Here is a 17,394-nt window from a genome sequence, read left to right as displayed (position 1 = left end):
GAGACACGATTTACAGTATTTGACATGCTTGTTTGTTGGAATAGACAGGTATGGGGACTGAGTTTATTATGAATTTTGTGCTTTCTCTGCTTTTCCTACACATTTACCTTTGGAAGTTTACAGAATCAGGATTACTTTCCAAAATGTTCCACTAATCTAGTTTGTGCTTCATATTTAACTGAAGATTAGTTGGAAGAGAATATTGATTTCATGGAGAAGTTTCATTTTCTATTAAGGTACTGATGCTCTATAAACTTGAAACAGGTTCTTAAAAAGGCTGATATGATTCGTAAGAATGCAGTTGAAAGTATTTTGGCTGAACGTAACATTCTTATCTCTGCTCGAAATCCTTTTGTGGTAAGCATATTCCCCATAATTTATAATGAAGCGGTGTTCCAATCCTTATATTACAAGGCATTTTAGATCTTAGCTTTGTTTGTTGTAAACAGGTGCGGTTTTATTATTCGTTCACATCTAGGGAAAACCTTTATTTGGTGATGGAATACCTGAATGGTGGTGACCTTTATTCTTTATTGAGAAATTTAGGATGTTTAAGTGAAGACATGGCTCGATTATACATTGCTGAAGTAGTAAGCACAAAATTGTAGTGAAAAATGGTCGGATCCAGCATATATTACATAAATGGCCCAAGGTAATGCTTATTTGAATTTGATTTTTAACTTATGCAGGTTCTTGCACTGGAATACTTGCATTCATTGAATGTTATTCATCGGGATCTTAAACCAGACAATTTATTAATAGCTCGTGATGGTCATATAAAGGTAAGCATCCCGCTACTTCAAATATTTCTTCGCATTTATGGTTCCTTGGTCAACCTATTTTATCTTAACTTAAATTCTACTGTTTCCAATTAGATTTATAACTAATCACCGAGTAGAAAGATGATGCAAAACTTAGAATAAAAATGATGCTGCAAAATTTAAACCTTTCGATTGTATTTGGATTATGACAACCACCTGTGGAACAACATATATTAACAACTGCACCATACAAACATCCAGGCACAAAAAGATGAAAACATAGGCTGTAATGTTTATTTCATTGAATTATTCACAAATTTTACTCATAATGCAGCTGGTAATATGTGGTTCTGGCCTTAACAAGGCAGCCAATTTTTGTCTTTGGGCCCAGGCAAATTTTATGCATTAGGCCTCAGTAAGATGGCCAAACCCGGCCCACCCCTGAATATGAAAAACCTTTGGGACAACTTTATGAGAGTATGTACTTAAACGCTCATCGGAAATAAAGGAAATTATATGCTATTATTAATTTGGACAATCTTCTTTAAGAGGAGCATACAAATGTCCAAAATCTGTCACCATCATTGATGTTACTGCTTCACCTCTTCAACCGATACCTGCACTCATAACTTGGAACAAACTCTTGTTGCACTGTCATGATCCAGTTCAAAAACTTGGAACAAGTTGGGAACATACAGTTAGACACAAAATTCTCTTTATTTAACATTTAAAAAATTTGCAAATATAATTTTTTCAACCGCAAAAGATCCAAATAAAACTTAAAATTTATTCATGAAATTTTCAAAAATACATCATTTTTTCTTTAGGATACACTATTTCAAAATTCTTTGGATACAGATATTTACTGCAGTACCTATCTTTGTGTAATATTCATTGTTTTTTTATTCTTTCTCCTATTTAATTGAAGGGAGATTTTCCTGAAAATTATTTCATCTATTTTTGTGTAAGTTAAACACCTTAGTAGCTAAATACATTTTAAATTTTTAGTAATTCAAGAAGTAGAAATCAATATGCATATAAAATTTTGTACGTAAATCATACTTATTTCTTATTCATGAACTTAAATAAAACACATTTTAATATTGCTCCTTTAATATGAACTATCATTCATTTATTTTTTATCGTTTTAATATTTAAATTCTTGATATAATTCACAAGTCATCGGAATACCATCTAATTATACCTTTAAGGTATGATCATCTCAATAACCTTTTCTACTTTTGAAAGTAGATAATTATTTTTTATGCGCAAATAAGTTTCCTAATTAGTATCATAAAGAATGAACTCCATCTTTCAATATACACTTAAAATTATTTCTAATTATCATATTACTTGAAATGATCATACTGTATGTGTATTACTTATAATAAATATGTATAATATATTTTATAAGATGGTATATGTTTCATCTAACGATATGGACAGATTTATTAAAGTAACTATATGTTCAATCACTTGTTAAAAAATATTTGTGATAATAATATTCTCAAGTGTATATGAAAAGGACATAATAATTGATGCATCGAAATTCTAAGCTACATGAATTTAATTACTATAAAGTAGAAACGCAGTTGCCTACCCCTTTAGGAAGCTATCTTGTTACTTATTTTCTGAACATTGCTCCCTTTAGTATAGTGCTTATACCAACAAATTTTGTATGTCAGACTTGTTCTTTTATAATTTTCATCATCTCACATTAAAATTACACATTATATTCAATTATATCTACAAAACATTTTACTTCTTGTATTTAACTATATAGTTAATTTTGCTCTTTTTAAACAGCGATTTTCATTTTTAATGATTATTTTCTTTCAAGCGTATAAATCATCATTAATCTTTGCAATCCCTAATTTTATTATTTAATATTTTGTGATAATTAACTTTCACGTCTCTCAACTCAATTACTTCAACCATATAACATAATATTTTTACTTTTACTCCTCATATCTTTATTACTTAAATAAACTATGATGCTTTAATCGATTAAACAATTTCTAGAAAGTTTAACTTTAAGACCTTTTGTATTTCATCTTTATATTAGCCTCTCCTTTTTAGTATAATTCTCTTCTCTTATGTTTAAGGTATACTTATATTGAATTTATTACTTAACATATCATTATATATAATTTTTTTTTTCAGTTTCAATCAACTTATGGAATCATTACTTTAATATTGTTAAAATTATTTTGATAAAAAAATATGCTAGCTTTTGAATCAAAATAAATTTTATTTTCTTACTGATTTTAATTAACTATTGCATTATAATCTCTTTCTTAATTTTAACTTTATGCAATGCCACTTCCCTTCGACTAGGGTTTAGCGTCGAAACAGGTAAGCGGGATACTACGACTTCAGGTAGGTGAGATAAGACAACTTCACTTAATCACCCTCCTCCTCTACTTCACTGTTGCTGCCTCCTTTTTGTTCCTGGCTCGAATGAGGAAAAGTTTTTGAATAAGCGTGAAATAAATTTTCATACCTCTAATCATCGACACTCATTTATTATTATTACTATATTATTATTTTTTTTTTTAAAATGTTCAGTTATTACGCCAAGTGAGTATTTTTTCGAACATAAACACCACAATTATACGTCTTCTTCCTTTCACACTAGAAATTGGTTATAAATCTATAGCCATTCACATCAAATATTTATAATGTAGCGATGTTTCGATTAGACCCCCATATAAGATCTAATAAACATTGATCTGTAATTTCGTTGCTCTGATTATGAACTTATTACAAATTTTAAAATATAATTATTTTTAATTCGAGCTTGCAACTTATTTACTGGTGAATTGAAGAGTTACTTAAACTTACGTTTAATTTGAACAATATCAGAAATTCTTCTTCAATCATTTTGCTTATGACAAAATTGTCATCCATGTTTAAATTACCGACAAACAACCTGCCCACATTATTAGCTATATGAACAAGTTAGCATAAAATTCTGAGTAATAACTCAAACAATTTTTAATTACTAGAATTCTTGCTGAATAAATGGTTAGATTCATCAAAGTTCAGAAGAATATATAAAGTTGCTTCTCAAAACTCCTTATCATTGAGGTAGTGTAACTTGTCTTCCTGATGCTTCTCCTGATATCTGAAGTATATGAAGGCACCTCACCAACAATTTGATTTGTTGCTTGTTGTTGCTCAAAATAATAAGAACAGAAAGTAATTATCTCATGCAACAAGTATGTTTCGCTTATCGAGCCGTCTGGATTGTGTTACTCACTTGATTATGGCTGTTGTTTGCTAGTGTTTTTTCTACTTATTTTCTTTCACAGAAAGTTATGGTTAATTCCATAAGCTATGGTTAATTCCATAAGTACTAGCTGTATTTAACTTCATTATTGGAATTAATGTAGTGGAGTTTGGCTAGAATCTTAAACAATCTTCAGGTGTTTCTTAGTGTGGCTATTTGAACAAATTTCTGAACATGATTGTGAAAAGCCACGACTTAATGGATTTTGTTAAAGTTGTTCTAGATGTAATATTAGTATTGTTATTGAATTTTTCCCCCATCCTATGTTTTAAGAATTAATTTGTATCTATTTAGACCTATAACTTAATCGCATCAGTAATAATGTTTTCTAGTTATTGCTTTAATTCAACCTTACCACGCCAAGCTGGACGAAATATTTTCATAACAAGTAGAAGCATGCTTATCATTTGCAATGTTCAGTCCAATATCAATAATGAGATATCTTAGTAGTCATTGCACTTTAATTCACTACTTGTATTCTTTATTATAGTTTATATTCTGATAAACTTGTAGTTATTGGTTCTCACGCTTTAAATTATCATTCCACAGTTGACTGATTTTGGGCTCTCTAAAGTTGGACTTATCAACAGCACTGATGATTTATCTGGCCCAGATGTTAGTAGTGCTGTAATTTTTGATCAGGCACCAATACCATCAGCTCTACGAGCAGAAAAACGAGAGCAAAGGCGAAAACAATCTGCTGTTGGGACTCCTGATTACTTGGCACCGGAGATACTTCTTGGAATGCCGCATGGTTTGCCATCTATTTTGAATTTTCTTCTTCGGTAAACTGTGAACTACATAGAGGCTGATTGGGATCATTTTGCTTTTTATGTTCTATTTTTTATTTTTTATTTTGTTTTGTTTATGTTTTGATTTGAACAAGAAAATGTTTGACATATTTGATTAAAACATGATTATTTTTAAAAACATTCAAAACACCTACAAGTTGTTTAGAGTGTTTTAAAAAATATGGTAATTTGTTTTTAGAAAGAAAAAATAAAAACCTGTAAAAAACACACTAGGCTAATATGTTTTTAAAAAAAAAAGAAAAAATAAAAACAAAAGCAAAAAATAAAATTGATTCTAAACAAGACCTTAGTTTTCTTTCACTTGAATCTTTCAAATGATTATGACCATCATCATTAGCCTTATCCCAGCTAATTAAGATACGATTTTTTTCAATATTCAATTTACAGGCCCAAATGCTGATTGGTGGTCAGTTGGAGTTATTCTTTTTGAAATGCTTGTAGGTATTCCACCATTTAATGCTGAACATCCACAGGTATGCTACTGTAAGTTTAATGTTATATCAAGTGTTATTACTGCTTTTCCATTTTTTCCTAATTTAGAAACCTACCTTTTTACTTTTTGTTAAGAAATACTACAAATTTGGTCAATAATTTACTTTGAGTGATGATAAAAAGAAAAAAAAATTTGTAAAACCATGACCACATTAATCAACTCGAGCTGAATTTGTTCAGCAATGCACTAATTTTTTAATGTTATTCCCCTAACTTTTTGACAGCACTTTTTGAAATATTTGCCAAAATCTATGAAATGAATCCCACAAGGAATGAATGGAGGAAAATAATTCATAAAAATTATTTAAATACTTGGGATCTAGTTATGTGTGCAATAAAATTTATACATGTTTTTTATTGTGATTGATTATTTATGCAGTCTGCAGAGGTATATCTATACCTTGCTTAAGCTTGATATCTTCTCATGGAATTCAACTTTACTGAGAAAATCTATTGATGTTAAGGACTAGATTTGATGATGAATATTTACAGATAAAATCAGTGTAGTTAAGGAGTGAAGTGAGTGGATTTAATAATGAAGTGCAATAAAGAACTTTCTATTATTTTTAAGCACATGAGCATGGTATTTGACACATTAAACAATCCTGATTGTTTTGGTTTTTCATATCACATTGTTTAGTTTGTCTCATACCCAAGTGTTGGTAAGTAACTAAGGATGATCCAAAGTGGAAGGTTGCAATGCTAGGGAACTTGGTGCTCTTGATAAGAACAAAACGTGAAAGATAGTACCATTACTAGCCGGGAAAAGAGCAGTTTGGTACAAATATATCTTCATAGTAAAATAAAATCCAAAAGAGAAAGTTGAGCGTTATAAGGCATGATTGGTAGCCAATGGGTACAATTAGACATATGACATTGACTACGATGAGACCTTTGCACCAGTTACATAGATGAGCACAGTAAAGACACTGATTTTTCTTGTGAATGGTGGGTGGAGGTTATATCAACTCAATGGGAAGAATGTTTTTCTTCCTGGTGAGTTACTGGAGGATGTGTGTATGGACATACCATAAGGATTTTGTACAAGTCAGACAGTGAACAAGGTGTGCAGGCTCCGAAAGTCAATTTATGGCTTGAAGCAGTCCCCTCGAGTCTGGTTTGACAAGTTTAGAAAAACTATGGTGGTCATGGGATATCAGGCGATCAATGTCGACCATACGGTGTTCTTATGTCAGAATGATTGTCACATCACTTTGTCTGATGTGTATGTTGATGACATGATTATCACGGATGATGGTGAGATAGAGATTACTGAACTAAAGATAAAATTAGGCAAATAATTTGAGGTGAAGGACCTTGGACAACTCAAATACTTCCTTGGGATTGAGGTGGCTTGTGGATCAGTGGGGCTGGTCTTGGCTCCGAGAAAGTATGTACTCGATCCACTCACAGAAACATACATGGTAGGATGCAAGCATGCAATCTCTCCAATTAATCAAAAGGCTAAGCTGAATGCAGGGCAACCAAGCCAGAGATTGGTGGGTCGTCTGATCTATCTAAGTAACAGGTGTCCAGATATCTCATTTGTAGTGAGCATGGTGAGCCGCTATATGCATGATCCAAGGAACATATGAATGTAGTGTATCAGATTCTGAGGTAACTGAAGAGTGCACCAGGGAAGGGGTTGATTTTCAGGAAGAATGGACATTTAGACATTGAGGGCTATGTGATGTTGATTGGTTGAGTTATGCAGATAACAGAAGATCGACCCTAGGATTCTACATGTTCGTAGGAGGCAACTTGGTCACTCGGAAGAAAACAATATGTAGTAGTAAAGTCAACAACAGAGGCAGAGTATAGGGTCCTGACCTTAGGAGTTGTCGAGATGATGTGGCAGAGAGCCTTGTTGGTCAAGCTCAAGGTGGATCTAGGAGCTCAAATGAAGTTGTAGTGTGACAACAATTCAACAATCAACATTGCCAACAACCCTATGCAACACGATAAAACCAAATATATTGAGATTGATAGATTCTTCATCAAGGAAAAGTTGAATAACGGGCTACTAGACTAAAGTCATTTAGCCACTGGAGAGCAAGTGGTTGACTGCCTCATTAAAGAACTTAGTTCATTACATTTGTCTGGATTATGTGACAAGATGGGCTTAGTGGATATCTTTTGCCCATCTTGAGGGGGAGTGTTGAGATTTGTATCCTATTTTGACTGTTTTGATTGTAAATAGGGAATATAGAAGAAGTCTAGTGGATATTTGTAAAAGGGATTGTAAGGCTCTGTAAAAGCCCAACTCATGAAGGAAGGAGATAAGATTTTTACCAAAATTTTCAGTTCTATATCTTTCATATTTCTATATTTCTAATTAGGCTATTTTGAGAATGTACTATTTATATTTTTGTAGTTCTTGTTTTTTTCGAATTTTTGATTTATTTTGTGTGTGATAGAGATTGTATTTTGATTTCTTGGATATTAGACTGCTATATACTTTTTCTTTTGCAAGTGGTGTGACTATATATTGCTCAGGAACAGGTGGTGGAATCTTCTCACCTCCCATATCTCATCGCTTTCTCATTCGAGTTGCTGTTTTTCAGCCAGGACAGCCGCCTAACATGCCGGATCTGCTGTCCAACAGCAGATTTCAGCTCGTATCCCATTTAATTTTTCATATTTTCATTTCTTGGTTCTTCCACGACCACCTCCCCACCAAACCCACTTCGTAAATATCTTTTAGGAGTCCTAAAATGACATCAACAATGCTACTATTCAACTAAACAAACAAATAATCAATCTTTTATAATTTTGGTTAATTTTGATGTTTATTTTATTCAACTCTCTATTGATGCACATTCTCATAGATTTTTTTTTCTTTTTAAGGAGAAGCATAAGTGCATCTCAAGATGAATCATTCAATTTAATGAGCCCCTTTTATATTAATTTTTGCAACTGACATTTTGATTTTCACAATGTTTTCGGAACCATTTTATAAAAAAGATTTGAATATTCTAATATCTTTTGTTGTAATTCAATTTCAAAATTAACTTCTCCTTTATGTGGTAGTCCAAATCATTTCTCAAAAAACATATTAGAAATTTTGCTATGATTGAAGTTTTCATGAATTATTGAACATATTTATTCAATACTTCAGTCCTTGACAACACATCACTTTTCATTCACTTATTAATGTTTAAAACATTGATTATAGAATATATACCACTTCTACCAGGAAAAAAGGTAAAATGATTTCTCAGCAGGCAAATTCAACAACTTTATTCTTGCAGTTGTAATCATAGTAAAATGTTCAACTAATCAGTTTATTCCCAAAATAACATCAAAAGTCATCATAGGCGCACAATAAATTCTGTCAATAATTTTTCACATTTGAATATCAATGTTCACAGTAAATGTTTTTATTTGCATGTATGCTTTATAAAGCATTATAACATAGTGTATAAATTATTTAATTTCAATTGATGAATAGATACAAAACTCTTTAAATTTAAGTACCTTTTAATGGTTGATGTTAAATTTAAACATGAAATTCATCCTAGAGATTAATTTGGATCAATTTTTAATAGTCCTAGACTAAAGCGGAACACTTTAAAACTCTGGAACTAAATTAGTCACTTATCGATAGTTGAAGGACTATTTTGGGTTTTTGCTCACCAAAATGGCATGGGTTTAAAAAAACAGTGGAAAAGAAAATTTTTTTTTGGTGTGCATGGCACTATCTAGAGTCATTCAATTCTGCTATGAACCAATTGATATTATCATAGAGATTCAAGAGTTCTCTCATCATATTTTTGCCTTTCAGTTGGCCAGGTATAGAAAGAGGGTTAGAGTTAAATACCAAATCTATTTGTATTTTGTTTTACAATCTTGCACTAAGACTTGCATTGAACTTGATCCTTTAAATGTTTCCTTATTATACTGGGTTTGAGCCTTTTCAATTTGATATTTCAAAATTCTTTTTATTACTTCAAAAATGTGTATGAAAACTTTATTTATAAAGCCATCGTGGATTGTCCCATTAAATGGAAGATGTTCTAATGATCCATTACTGTAAATGTTTCTACTGCAGAAAATTTTTGACAATATTATGAATCGAGACATATCATGGCCACAAATACCACAAGAGATGAGCCATGAAGCCTATGACTTAATTAATAAGTACGAGTTGTGTAGCTCTATTATTTTCCATTATTCTTCAAAATTTTTACTTTATTATGTGCTTTCTATCGATGGCTTTATATACTCTTACAACGGTAAATGGTGTGACTTAGCGTTCAAGCAAACCAATTCAAATATAAAATTTTTTATTTTTTTTTTCAGGCTCCTTATTCAGAATCCACTCCAAAGAGTTGGAGCCACTGGAGCAGGAGAGGTAAAATCTTTTCGTGTAATTAAATTTTTGGAAAAGTAGTTGTTCTTTTCAGACTTGAAATTCTGATGATTAGGACAGGTAAAGGCTCATCCCTTCTTCAAAGACATAAACTGGGACATGCTTGCAAGACAGAAGGTGATTTGGCTAACGCTATCTAACATTTAAATATTTGGGACATTTATATACATACCGCAAAATTTCTATACATTTTTATATCTGATACTTAAACTTGATTTTTTTTTACATTTATAACACTCAAAATTTTCATATCACATCAAAACATGCCACCATTACTAACTCTAAAAAATAAAATATAACTTTTCATGCATATGTAATAAATTGCTATAAATGTAAAATTCAAAGTTTAGATGTCAGATATGTAAATACATAGGAATTGTCTTTTAAATATTATTATTGGCATTTATATATTTGTTTTCAGTTATGCAAATATATAGGAATTGTATGATATGTTTATCATCAGGAGACCCACATTCAACTCGGGGGGCAATTGACCCCCTTGAATTTCTGTGTTTTCTTTATTATGACTTGTAATTTTATTATTTAGCCCTCCTAATGTATATAATTTGCCCATTGCTCTCTCCTATTCTCAAGCAACACTAGTCTCTCTCTAGCTCTCACGTAGTACACAAAAGAATTGTGTGATAATGTATGACCTAGATGATTAAATTATTAGCATGATTAAATAAATAATGATTTATTTGAACATATATAAATTGGAATATTATATTAAAATTATTTTTTAATACTTAATTTTTTTCAATTACTCTTTAAATTCAAGCATCATTACTGTTGTACCTCAAGGGCTATGCTTTTACTTTTAAAAAGCATAAGTTATTAGTCATTTTGCAAAGTAAGACAAAATATACCTCCCACTTTCCACTCAGGAGCACTCTTCACATGGGAGCATTCACATGTCTACCACCCAAATTCTGCTAAAAAATCACTTCCATTTCATTGATGTCAAGCTTATATATAGTCTTACAAGTTACAACATTTACAAATAAATCCTTAGACTTCATTTATTTACAAATAAGACCCTACATTAGATACAAATCTCAATATTCCCTCTAAAGATGTGCAAAAGATATTCACTAAGCCCATTTTGTCACATAACCTAGACAAGTTTAATGAGCTTAAGTCCTTTGGTGAGGCAGTTAGCCACTTGCTCTCCAGTGACTACATGACATAGCTCCAGTAGTTCGTTATTCAGCTTTTCCTTGATGAAGAACCTATCACTCTCCACATGTTTGGTTCTATCATGCTGTGACAGGTCAATAGCAATGTTGATTGCCGACTTCTTGTCATAGCACAACTTCATTTGAGTTTCTTGATCCACTTTGAGTTCAACCAACAAGGATTTCAACCACATCATCTTCAACAACTCCTAATGCTATGTCCCTGTATTCTGCCTCTGTTGTTAATCTTGCTATAATCGGCCGTTTTTTGCTCTTCCGCGAGACCAAGTTGCCACCTACAAATATGTAGTATCTTGATGTGGATCGTTTGCCATCCGCACAACTTACCCAATTAGAATAAAAAAGCCCTCAATATCTGCATGCCCATTTTTCCTGAATATTAACCCATTCCCCGGTACACACTTTAGATAATTCAGAATCTGATACATTGCATCCATATGTTTCTTCTTTAGATCATGCATGTAGCGGCTCACCACACTTACTGCAAAAAAAATATCCGGTCGAGTGTAACACGGATAGATCAGGCGGCCCGCCAACATCTGGTACATCTCATGATCAACCAATTCATTTGCATTTGTATTAAGCTTGACATTCTAATCAATTGGAGAGACAACAAGTTTGCACCCCCCCGCATATCTGTCCATGAGAAGATATAGTGCATACTTTATCTGGGATAGGACCATCCCCTTAGGTCTATGACTCACTTCAATCCCAAAAAAGTATTTGAGTTATTCTGGATCATATACCTCAAATTACTTTCTCAATCTTCGCTTTAGTTGAGAACTTCTGACTCATCATCATCAGTGATAATTATGTCATACACATGCACAACAAGTATGATAGTGCGACTCTCATGTTGTCGAAAGAACACTGTGTGGTTTGCATTGATCTGTTGATATCCCATGCCAACCATCATTATTCTAAACTTGTCAATTCAGCTCGAGGAGACTGCTTCAACAAGCCATATAGTGGCTTCCTAAGCCTACAGAACTTGCCCACTATTTGGGATATACTGAATCCTTGTGGTATCTCTATGTATACCTCCTCCAGTAGCTCCCCACAAAAACAAGCATCATTCACATCCAGTTGGCGGAGTCTCCATCCATTATTTACTGCCAGAGAAGTCACTGTCCTCTCTGTGCTCATCTTTGCATCTGCAAATATTTTATTAAAGCCAATGTCATATGTCTGACTATATTCTTTTGCCACTAGTCGTGTTTTGTACCTCTCCACCTTTCATTTTGGAGTTTGTTTTACTGTAAAGATTCACTTGCATCCAACTGTCTTCTTCTCTGTTAGTGGTGGTATAATCTCTTATGTTCGATTTTTATCAAGAGCTTCAAGCTCTTCATGCATAGTTGCTTTCCATTTGGGATCCTTTTTAGTAACCTGACAACACTTAGGTACAGAGACAGAGTTCAATGATGCAATGAATTTTTCATGCAAATGTGAGATTTAGATTAAGAAATAAAGTTCACAATGTCAACTTCCCACCCAAAATAATCAAGAGAATGCCTTGCATTGCTGTGGGAGGTCTTCCTTAATGTTTGGGGGGGGGGGGGGGGGCTGAATGGAGGAGGAATAATATCACCTGAGACTTTTGCATCAAATGTGGATGGTGTAGATGTTTCAATAATTGGGAAAGACCGGAACAAAGAGATTTGTTGGCACTACAGACTTTGTTCTCTCAGTTTGCTTCTTCCTTTGTGTAAACACCCTTAACTCATTTTCAGCCTGAATCCTACCATTATTGAGGTCAATATCCTCGATTTTTGTCTCCTCAATTGATTCATCCCACATCACAAGATATAACATTGCTCCCACTTGCGCCACTCCATTAACATTGCTATTCACTCTCTCTTGCCTCATACATCTAGTGTTTGTTGAGTCACTGAAGGGTGAATTCACCTCTAGAGTGTAGTATGGTTCAAATTTTTTGAATGACACATTCATACCCACAAAGAATTTTTCCTCAATTTGGCTCCAGTTGACATAATCCTTCTAAGTAGCAGAATAACTCACAAATAAACATTTCACAACTCTTGGATCCAACTTTCCTACATATTGTATGTTGTCTTTTACAAAACATATACATCCAAATAACTTCAAATGAAGGATTACACTATTGTCTTCGTTTAACATTTGACTAGGAGACTCCCAATCCAGCACTCTTGGGCATCCTGTTAATCAATTGAGTCACTGTCAACATTGTTTGCCCCCATAAGTGTTGTGGTACATTCATTGTTATTATCATGCTTCGAGCTACCTCTAGAAAATGTTGATTCTTTTTCTTTGATACTCTATTTTGTGTTGGTGTGTATGGGCATGCGGTTTGGAGTTGTATTGCTTGAGCTGACAGGTAGTCTCAAAATGCTTTGTTGATATATTTTATCCCATTATCAGATCTCAATGTCTTTACAACTGCACCATATTAGGTCTGAATTGTCTTGCAAAAAATCTTTAAAACAAGCAACCACCTCACTCTTGTGTTTCATCAAGTATATCCAGGTAACACGAGAAAAAACAATCAATAACGTTACAAAGTATCGATAATCATTTATAGAACTAGTACGACAAAGGTCCCCATACATTAGAATGTATCAAATCAAACATACTAGAGCTCTTATTTTCGAAATAGACATAAGAGCCCCTAGTGCGCTTGCCAAACTCACAAGCATCTCTCACCAGTTTTTCCTTATTTGTCTTTTCATATATAGATGGATACAATAGACTCAATGAACAAAGACTAGAATGTCTCATACATGTGTGATATAGCAGTAACACGTCCTCGACGTTCCTGCCAAATTATCCTGCTGCAACACTTTCCATCATGGATGTCGGAGCTGAGTTTATTCTCTCTCGGACCAAATACCAGAGTCCGCTATGGCGCGTTCCAGTCCCTCCAGCCCCTTTCTCTTGGAAGATCACCAGAGGAACATAAAAAAAATAATGCATTTTAACTGAAGAATAATGACACTAATAGATAAGAGGTTTACTGGAGAATGAGCATGCAGAACATTGGACAAAGTTTATATGATTGGTACATCTCAATATATCCTTACCAACTGCAGGTTGGATCGTACCATCAACAGTCCATATTCTCTAGTATTGTTGGATGAGTTTATGAAGAGAACTCTCTAGCAGTACTTGTCACCTGACGAGAAGCACCAGAATCTATGATCCATTCTAATGATTTTGCAATGGAAATAGAGGCAAGAGAAAGTGTGTCACCAGTACCTTTACTGAAGCGAGTATAAGTGACAATGGTACCCCTTGATGTCGATGGATTTGAAACATCTTTAGTTCCATCTTCTGCTGCTTTCTGCTTCCTTTTCAACAGTTCCAGACACTCATGATCTTCACTAGTAAAGATCACACATGTCTCTCCCTCGTCCTTTGCTACAATCAAATTTGTCTGATAGTCCCCTCTTTCACCTTTCCAACCCCACGATCACGGTCACAACCTCCACCTTGTCCACGTTCACCATTTTCTCTTGCCTTAGGTGGCTTAGGGCAGGCCCTACTCAGATGACCAACTTCACAACAGTTGTAGCACTTGCGAGTCTCCTCCTGGACAACTAACATACCTAAGCTCGCAACAGTCAATGCTGATCGTGCACCCGAAAAATCACTCGGCTTCGAGTCTAGCTTTATGTGACTCTCCTCCTGTATCATCGCAGCAATGGTCTCATCTAGTGTAAGAATAGTCATATGAGCTAGGAGAACTGATCTCTTCCGACCAAAGGTCTGGTTTAGATGACCCAAAAATTGCATAGTCCTCATTTGTACAAAGATTTCTCCCTTCTTGCACCCCCGATCACCACAGGTGATAAGTTATTAAAGATCTTGCCACAGCCGCTCCAAATCTACAGAGTTCTCCTGAATCAATCTATCACCCTGAACTACTGTCTCTATCTCACGTTGAATTTGAAACACTCTCATGTGGTTCTCAGCTCCATAATTGATCTTAATTTTAGCCCAAATGTCGCTCAGCTTTCAAATGTCATCCAATGAAGAGGCAATCGATGGAACCATCAAGTTGATTAGTCATGCTTAAAGTAAGGCATGTGCGGTCCTCCACTCATCCCTCTCAACACTATTACTCTTTGGCTCAACCTCTATAGGTATCTTTCTAGTCTCTCCCCCACTAGAGTAGCCTTAATACGACGCGACCAACTCACACATGTGGCTCGTCCATCAAGCTTCAGATTCACAGGAGGGAGATCTGGCTTCACTTGAGTTGGAGTAAGTGTCAGAGGTAGTGGCTTTTGTCGAGATGCTATCTCCCTGTATAAGCCCGACCAAAACTTTTAGAACTTTATAATCTTTATCAAAAGTTCCAATTCCTTACCTCCTATACCATGTACGTCTCAGTCCTCTGACTTCACCTTGATCTATTTCATCATCAAGGATCAAGCTCAATTTGACTATTCTTTACTTTATATGTTAGATCCAAAGCCCTTGTCAGATTATGATCCACTTGAAGCCGCTTGAACCTCCTTGTTCCTACACACAACGGAATCAACACTTCTCTACTTTGTAGCAAACGAAAGGAATCGACATTTGAAGCTCCCAGTTGTCATGATTAGGGCTCGCTCAAAAGCAAAGACTAAATCGTCGGTTTTCCATCTGTGATGTGGGAACTCCTTCTCCGCTCGGGATGCATGGGATGTGCGAAACCTCCAAACTCCCCCCCTCTCCTACTCTCGGGAGAGCGAACAACGAGAAAAATGGGAGCTTCGCGGTCCTTCTGCGATCGTGTCACTACTTCCCTTGTGCGAGTAGCGATCCTTTTGCGACCTTGCGATCCCGTTGCTGCGGTGCTCTTGCTGCTCTATCCTCCCTGCTCGAGCAATCGCGACAGTGCTCAAGAATTCTGAAACTTGGCTAGCTCTGATACCAAATAGAAATTACTGCTTAAGAACCACCTTTATTTCATTCATGATAGACTTATATAGAGCAAGTTACAATATTTACAAATAAATATCTAGACTTATTCTAGTTACAAATAGGATCCCATATTAGATACAAATGTCAACAGTATTTACATATTTAACATTTATATATTTGTAATAAATAAATAACAAACTAAAATAGCTGAACTTTTTTTTTTGTTTTCTTAATACTTTAGTTTATTTTTATCCTAAAATATATTTGTACTTAATAACAATGTTTTATTTTTTTGAGAAATATGAGAAAATTTAATTACTTTTAAGTTAATATGATAAAAATTATTTAAATTATTTTTAAGCTTATTTTTTAAAATTAAATTATATTTTCGCTATAATTTATATTAGACATTAAGCTTTATTCGAACATCTAAAAAATAAAATTTACATTTTGAGGATGGTTCTGCCCCTCATATTTATTTAGAGATTTGATATGATAAATATTTGTTCTCCTTCAACGAGTAACTTCAAAAATTATCCTAAAAAATTTTCAAGACAAGGTGATTTGGCTAAGCACTATTTAACACTTAATTATTTGTGACATTTACATTTATACCGCATAATTTCTATTTAATTATATATCCAACACTTAAAACTTCGAGTTTTCTTACATGCATAACACTCAAAATTTTCATATCACATCAAATATACCACTAATACCAACTTTCAAAAGTGAAATACACCTTTTCACGCTCAAGTTAAATTCTATAAATGTAAAAAAATCAAAGTTTAGATGTTAGAAATGTAAATACATATGAATTGTATGATATGTATGTAAGTCTTTTATATATCTTTTTACAGTTATTAAAGTTTATATATTTCTATTTTTTTTCAGGCTGCATTCATTCCCTCAACGCAGGATGATGAAGACACCAGTTATTTTGAGAGTCGACATGCTTGGAATTCAGATGATGCTCAAATTCATTCAGACTCTAATGAAATTTATGACATGATCGATACTGGAAGCGCAAGTGATTGTAGTAACCCAGGAAGCTGTGAAGACGATGATGTAAATTCATATATATATATATATATTATATTTTTTATATGTTACCATGATGTAAATTTATTTTTATATATTTATATAAATCTTATATGTTACCTCACTCATGATTTTGATTGATCTTTGAACAGGAAGATGAATTCGTGGCAGACCTTAGTTCTCGAAACATTGAGATGAAGTATTCATTCAGCAATTTCTCATATAAGGTTGGATCTGCCATATTGCTTCCACATTTTACATTCTCGTTCCTTCTTTTTTTACACACGCACATGCGAACTCACTTGCAAGGCATATGCAAGACCTTGAATTCAGGACCTCGATTGAAAAACGAAGCTCTCCACCACTATGCTAAAGTCACTTGCATATATTCTTCTTCTTATTAATGTAGGCATTGATAGATTATAATTAAGCTCTCAACCACTATTCGACTTTTGGTTTGGATCGAGTCAAACAAGCTGAGGCACGAGTCAAATCTTTGGATTTCGGTTCCTCGAGCAAAATAATATATATATAT

At 33.7% G+C, this 17,394-nt stretch overlaps 1 protein-coding gene across 5 annotated transcripts in view; it reads left to right on the top strand.

The window, feature by feature from the left end:
* The window catches only part of LOC110030884 (probable serine/threonine protein kinase IRE), a 37,673-nt gene that overhangs the window by 19,838 nt on the left and 441 nt on the right, over nt 1-17,394 (top strand). For 2 of the 5 annotated variants that reach the window (XM_020733846.1, XM_020733845.1), the window contains exons 6-15: nt 265-357; nt 450-590; nt 690-782; nt 4,603-4,807; nt 5,253-5,338; nt 9,409-9,497; nt 9,660-9,711; nt 9,790-9,846; nt 16,713-16,886; nt 17,012-17,086. In XM_020733846.1, the coding sequence (XP_020589505.1) occupies nt 265-357; nt 450-590; nt 690-782; nt 4,603-4,807; nt 5,253-5,338; nt 9,409-9,497; nt 9,660-9,711; nt 9,790-9,846; nt 16,713-16,886; nt 17,012-17,086 (1,065 nt within the window). Of the gene's footprint in view, nt 1-264; nt 358-449; nt 591-689; nt 783-4,602; nt 4,808-5,252; nt 5,339-9,408; nt 9,498-9,659; nt 9,712-9,784; nt 9,848-16,712; nt 16,887-17,011; nt 17,087-17,394 lie in introns of those variants that run through there. The other 3 variants (XM_020733847.1, XM_020733849.1, XM_020733848.1) reach the window with 3 other exon arrangements.

This window comes from Phalaenopsis equestris, unplaced genomic scaffold (genome assembly GCF_001263595.1).
Source record: "Phalaenopsis equestris unplaced genomic scaffold, ASM126359v1 Scaffold000761, whole genome shotgun sequence".
NCBI lineage: Eukaryota > Viridiplantae > Streptophyta > Magnoliopsida > Asparagales > Orchidaceae > Phalaenopsis > Phalaenopsis equestris.
The sequence above is the reverse complement of the archived record's forward strand: the minus strand, read 5'-3'. Positions and strand labels throughout refer to the sequence as shown.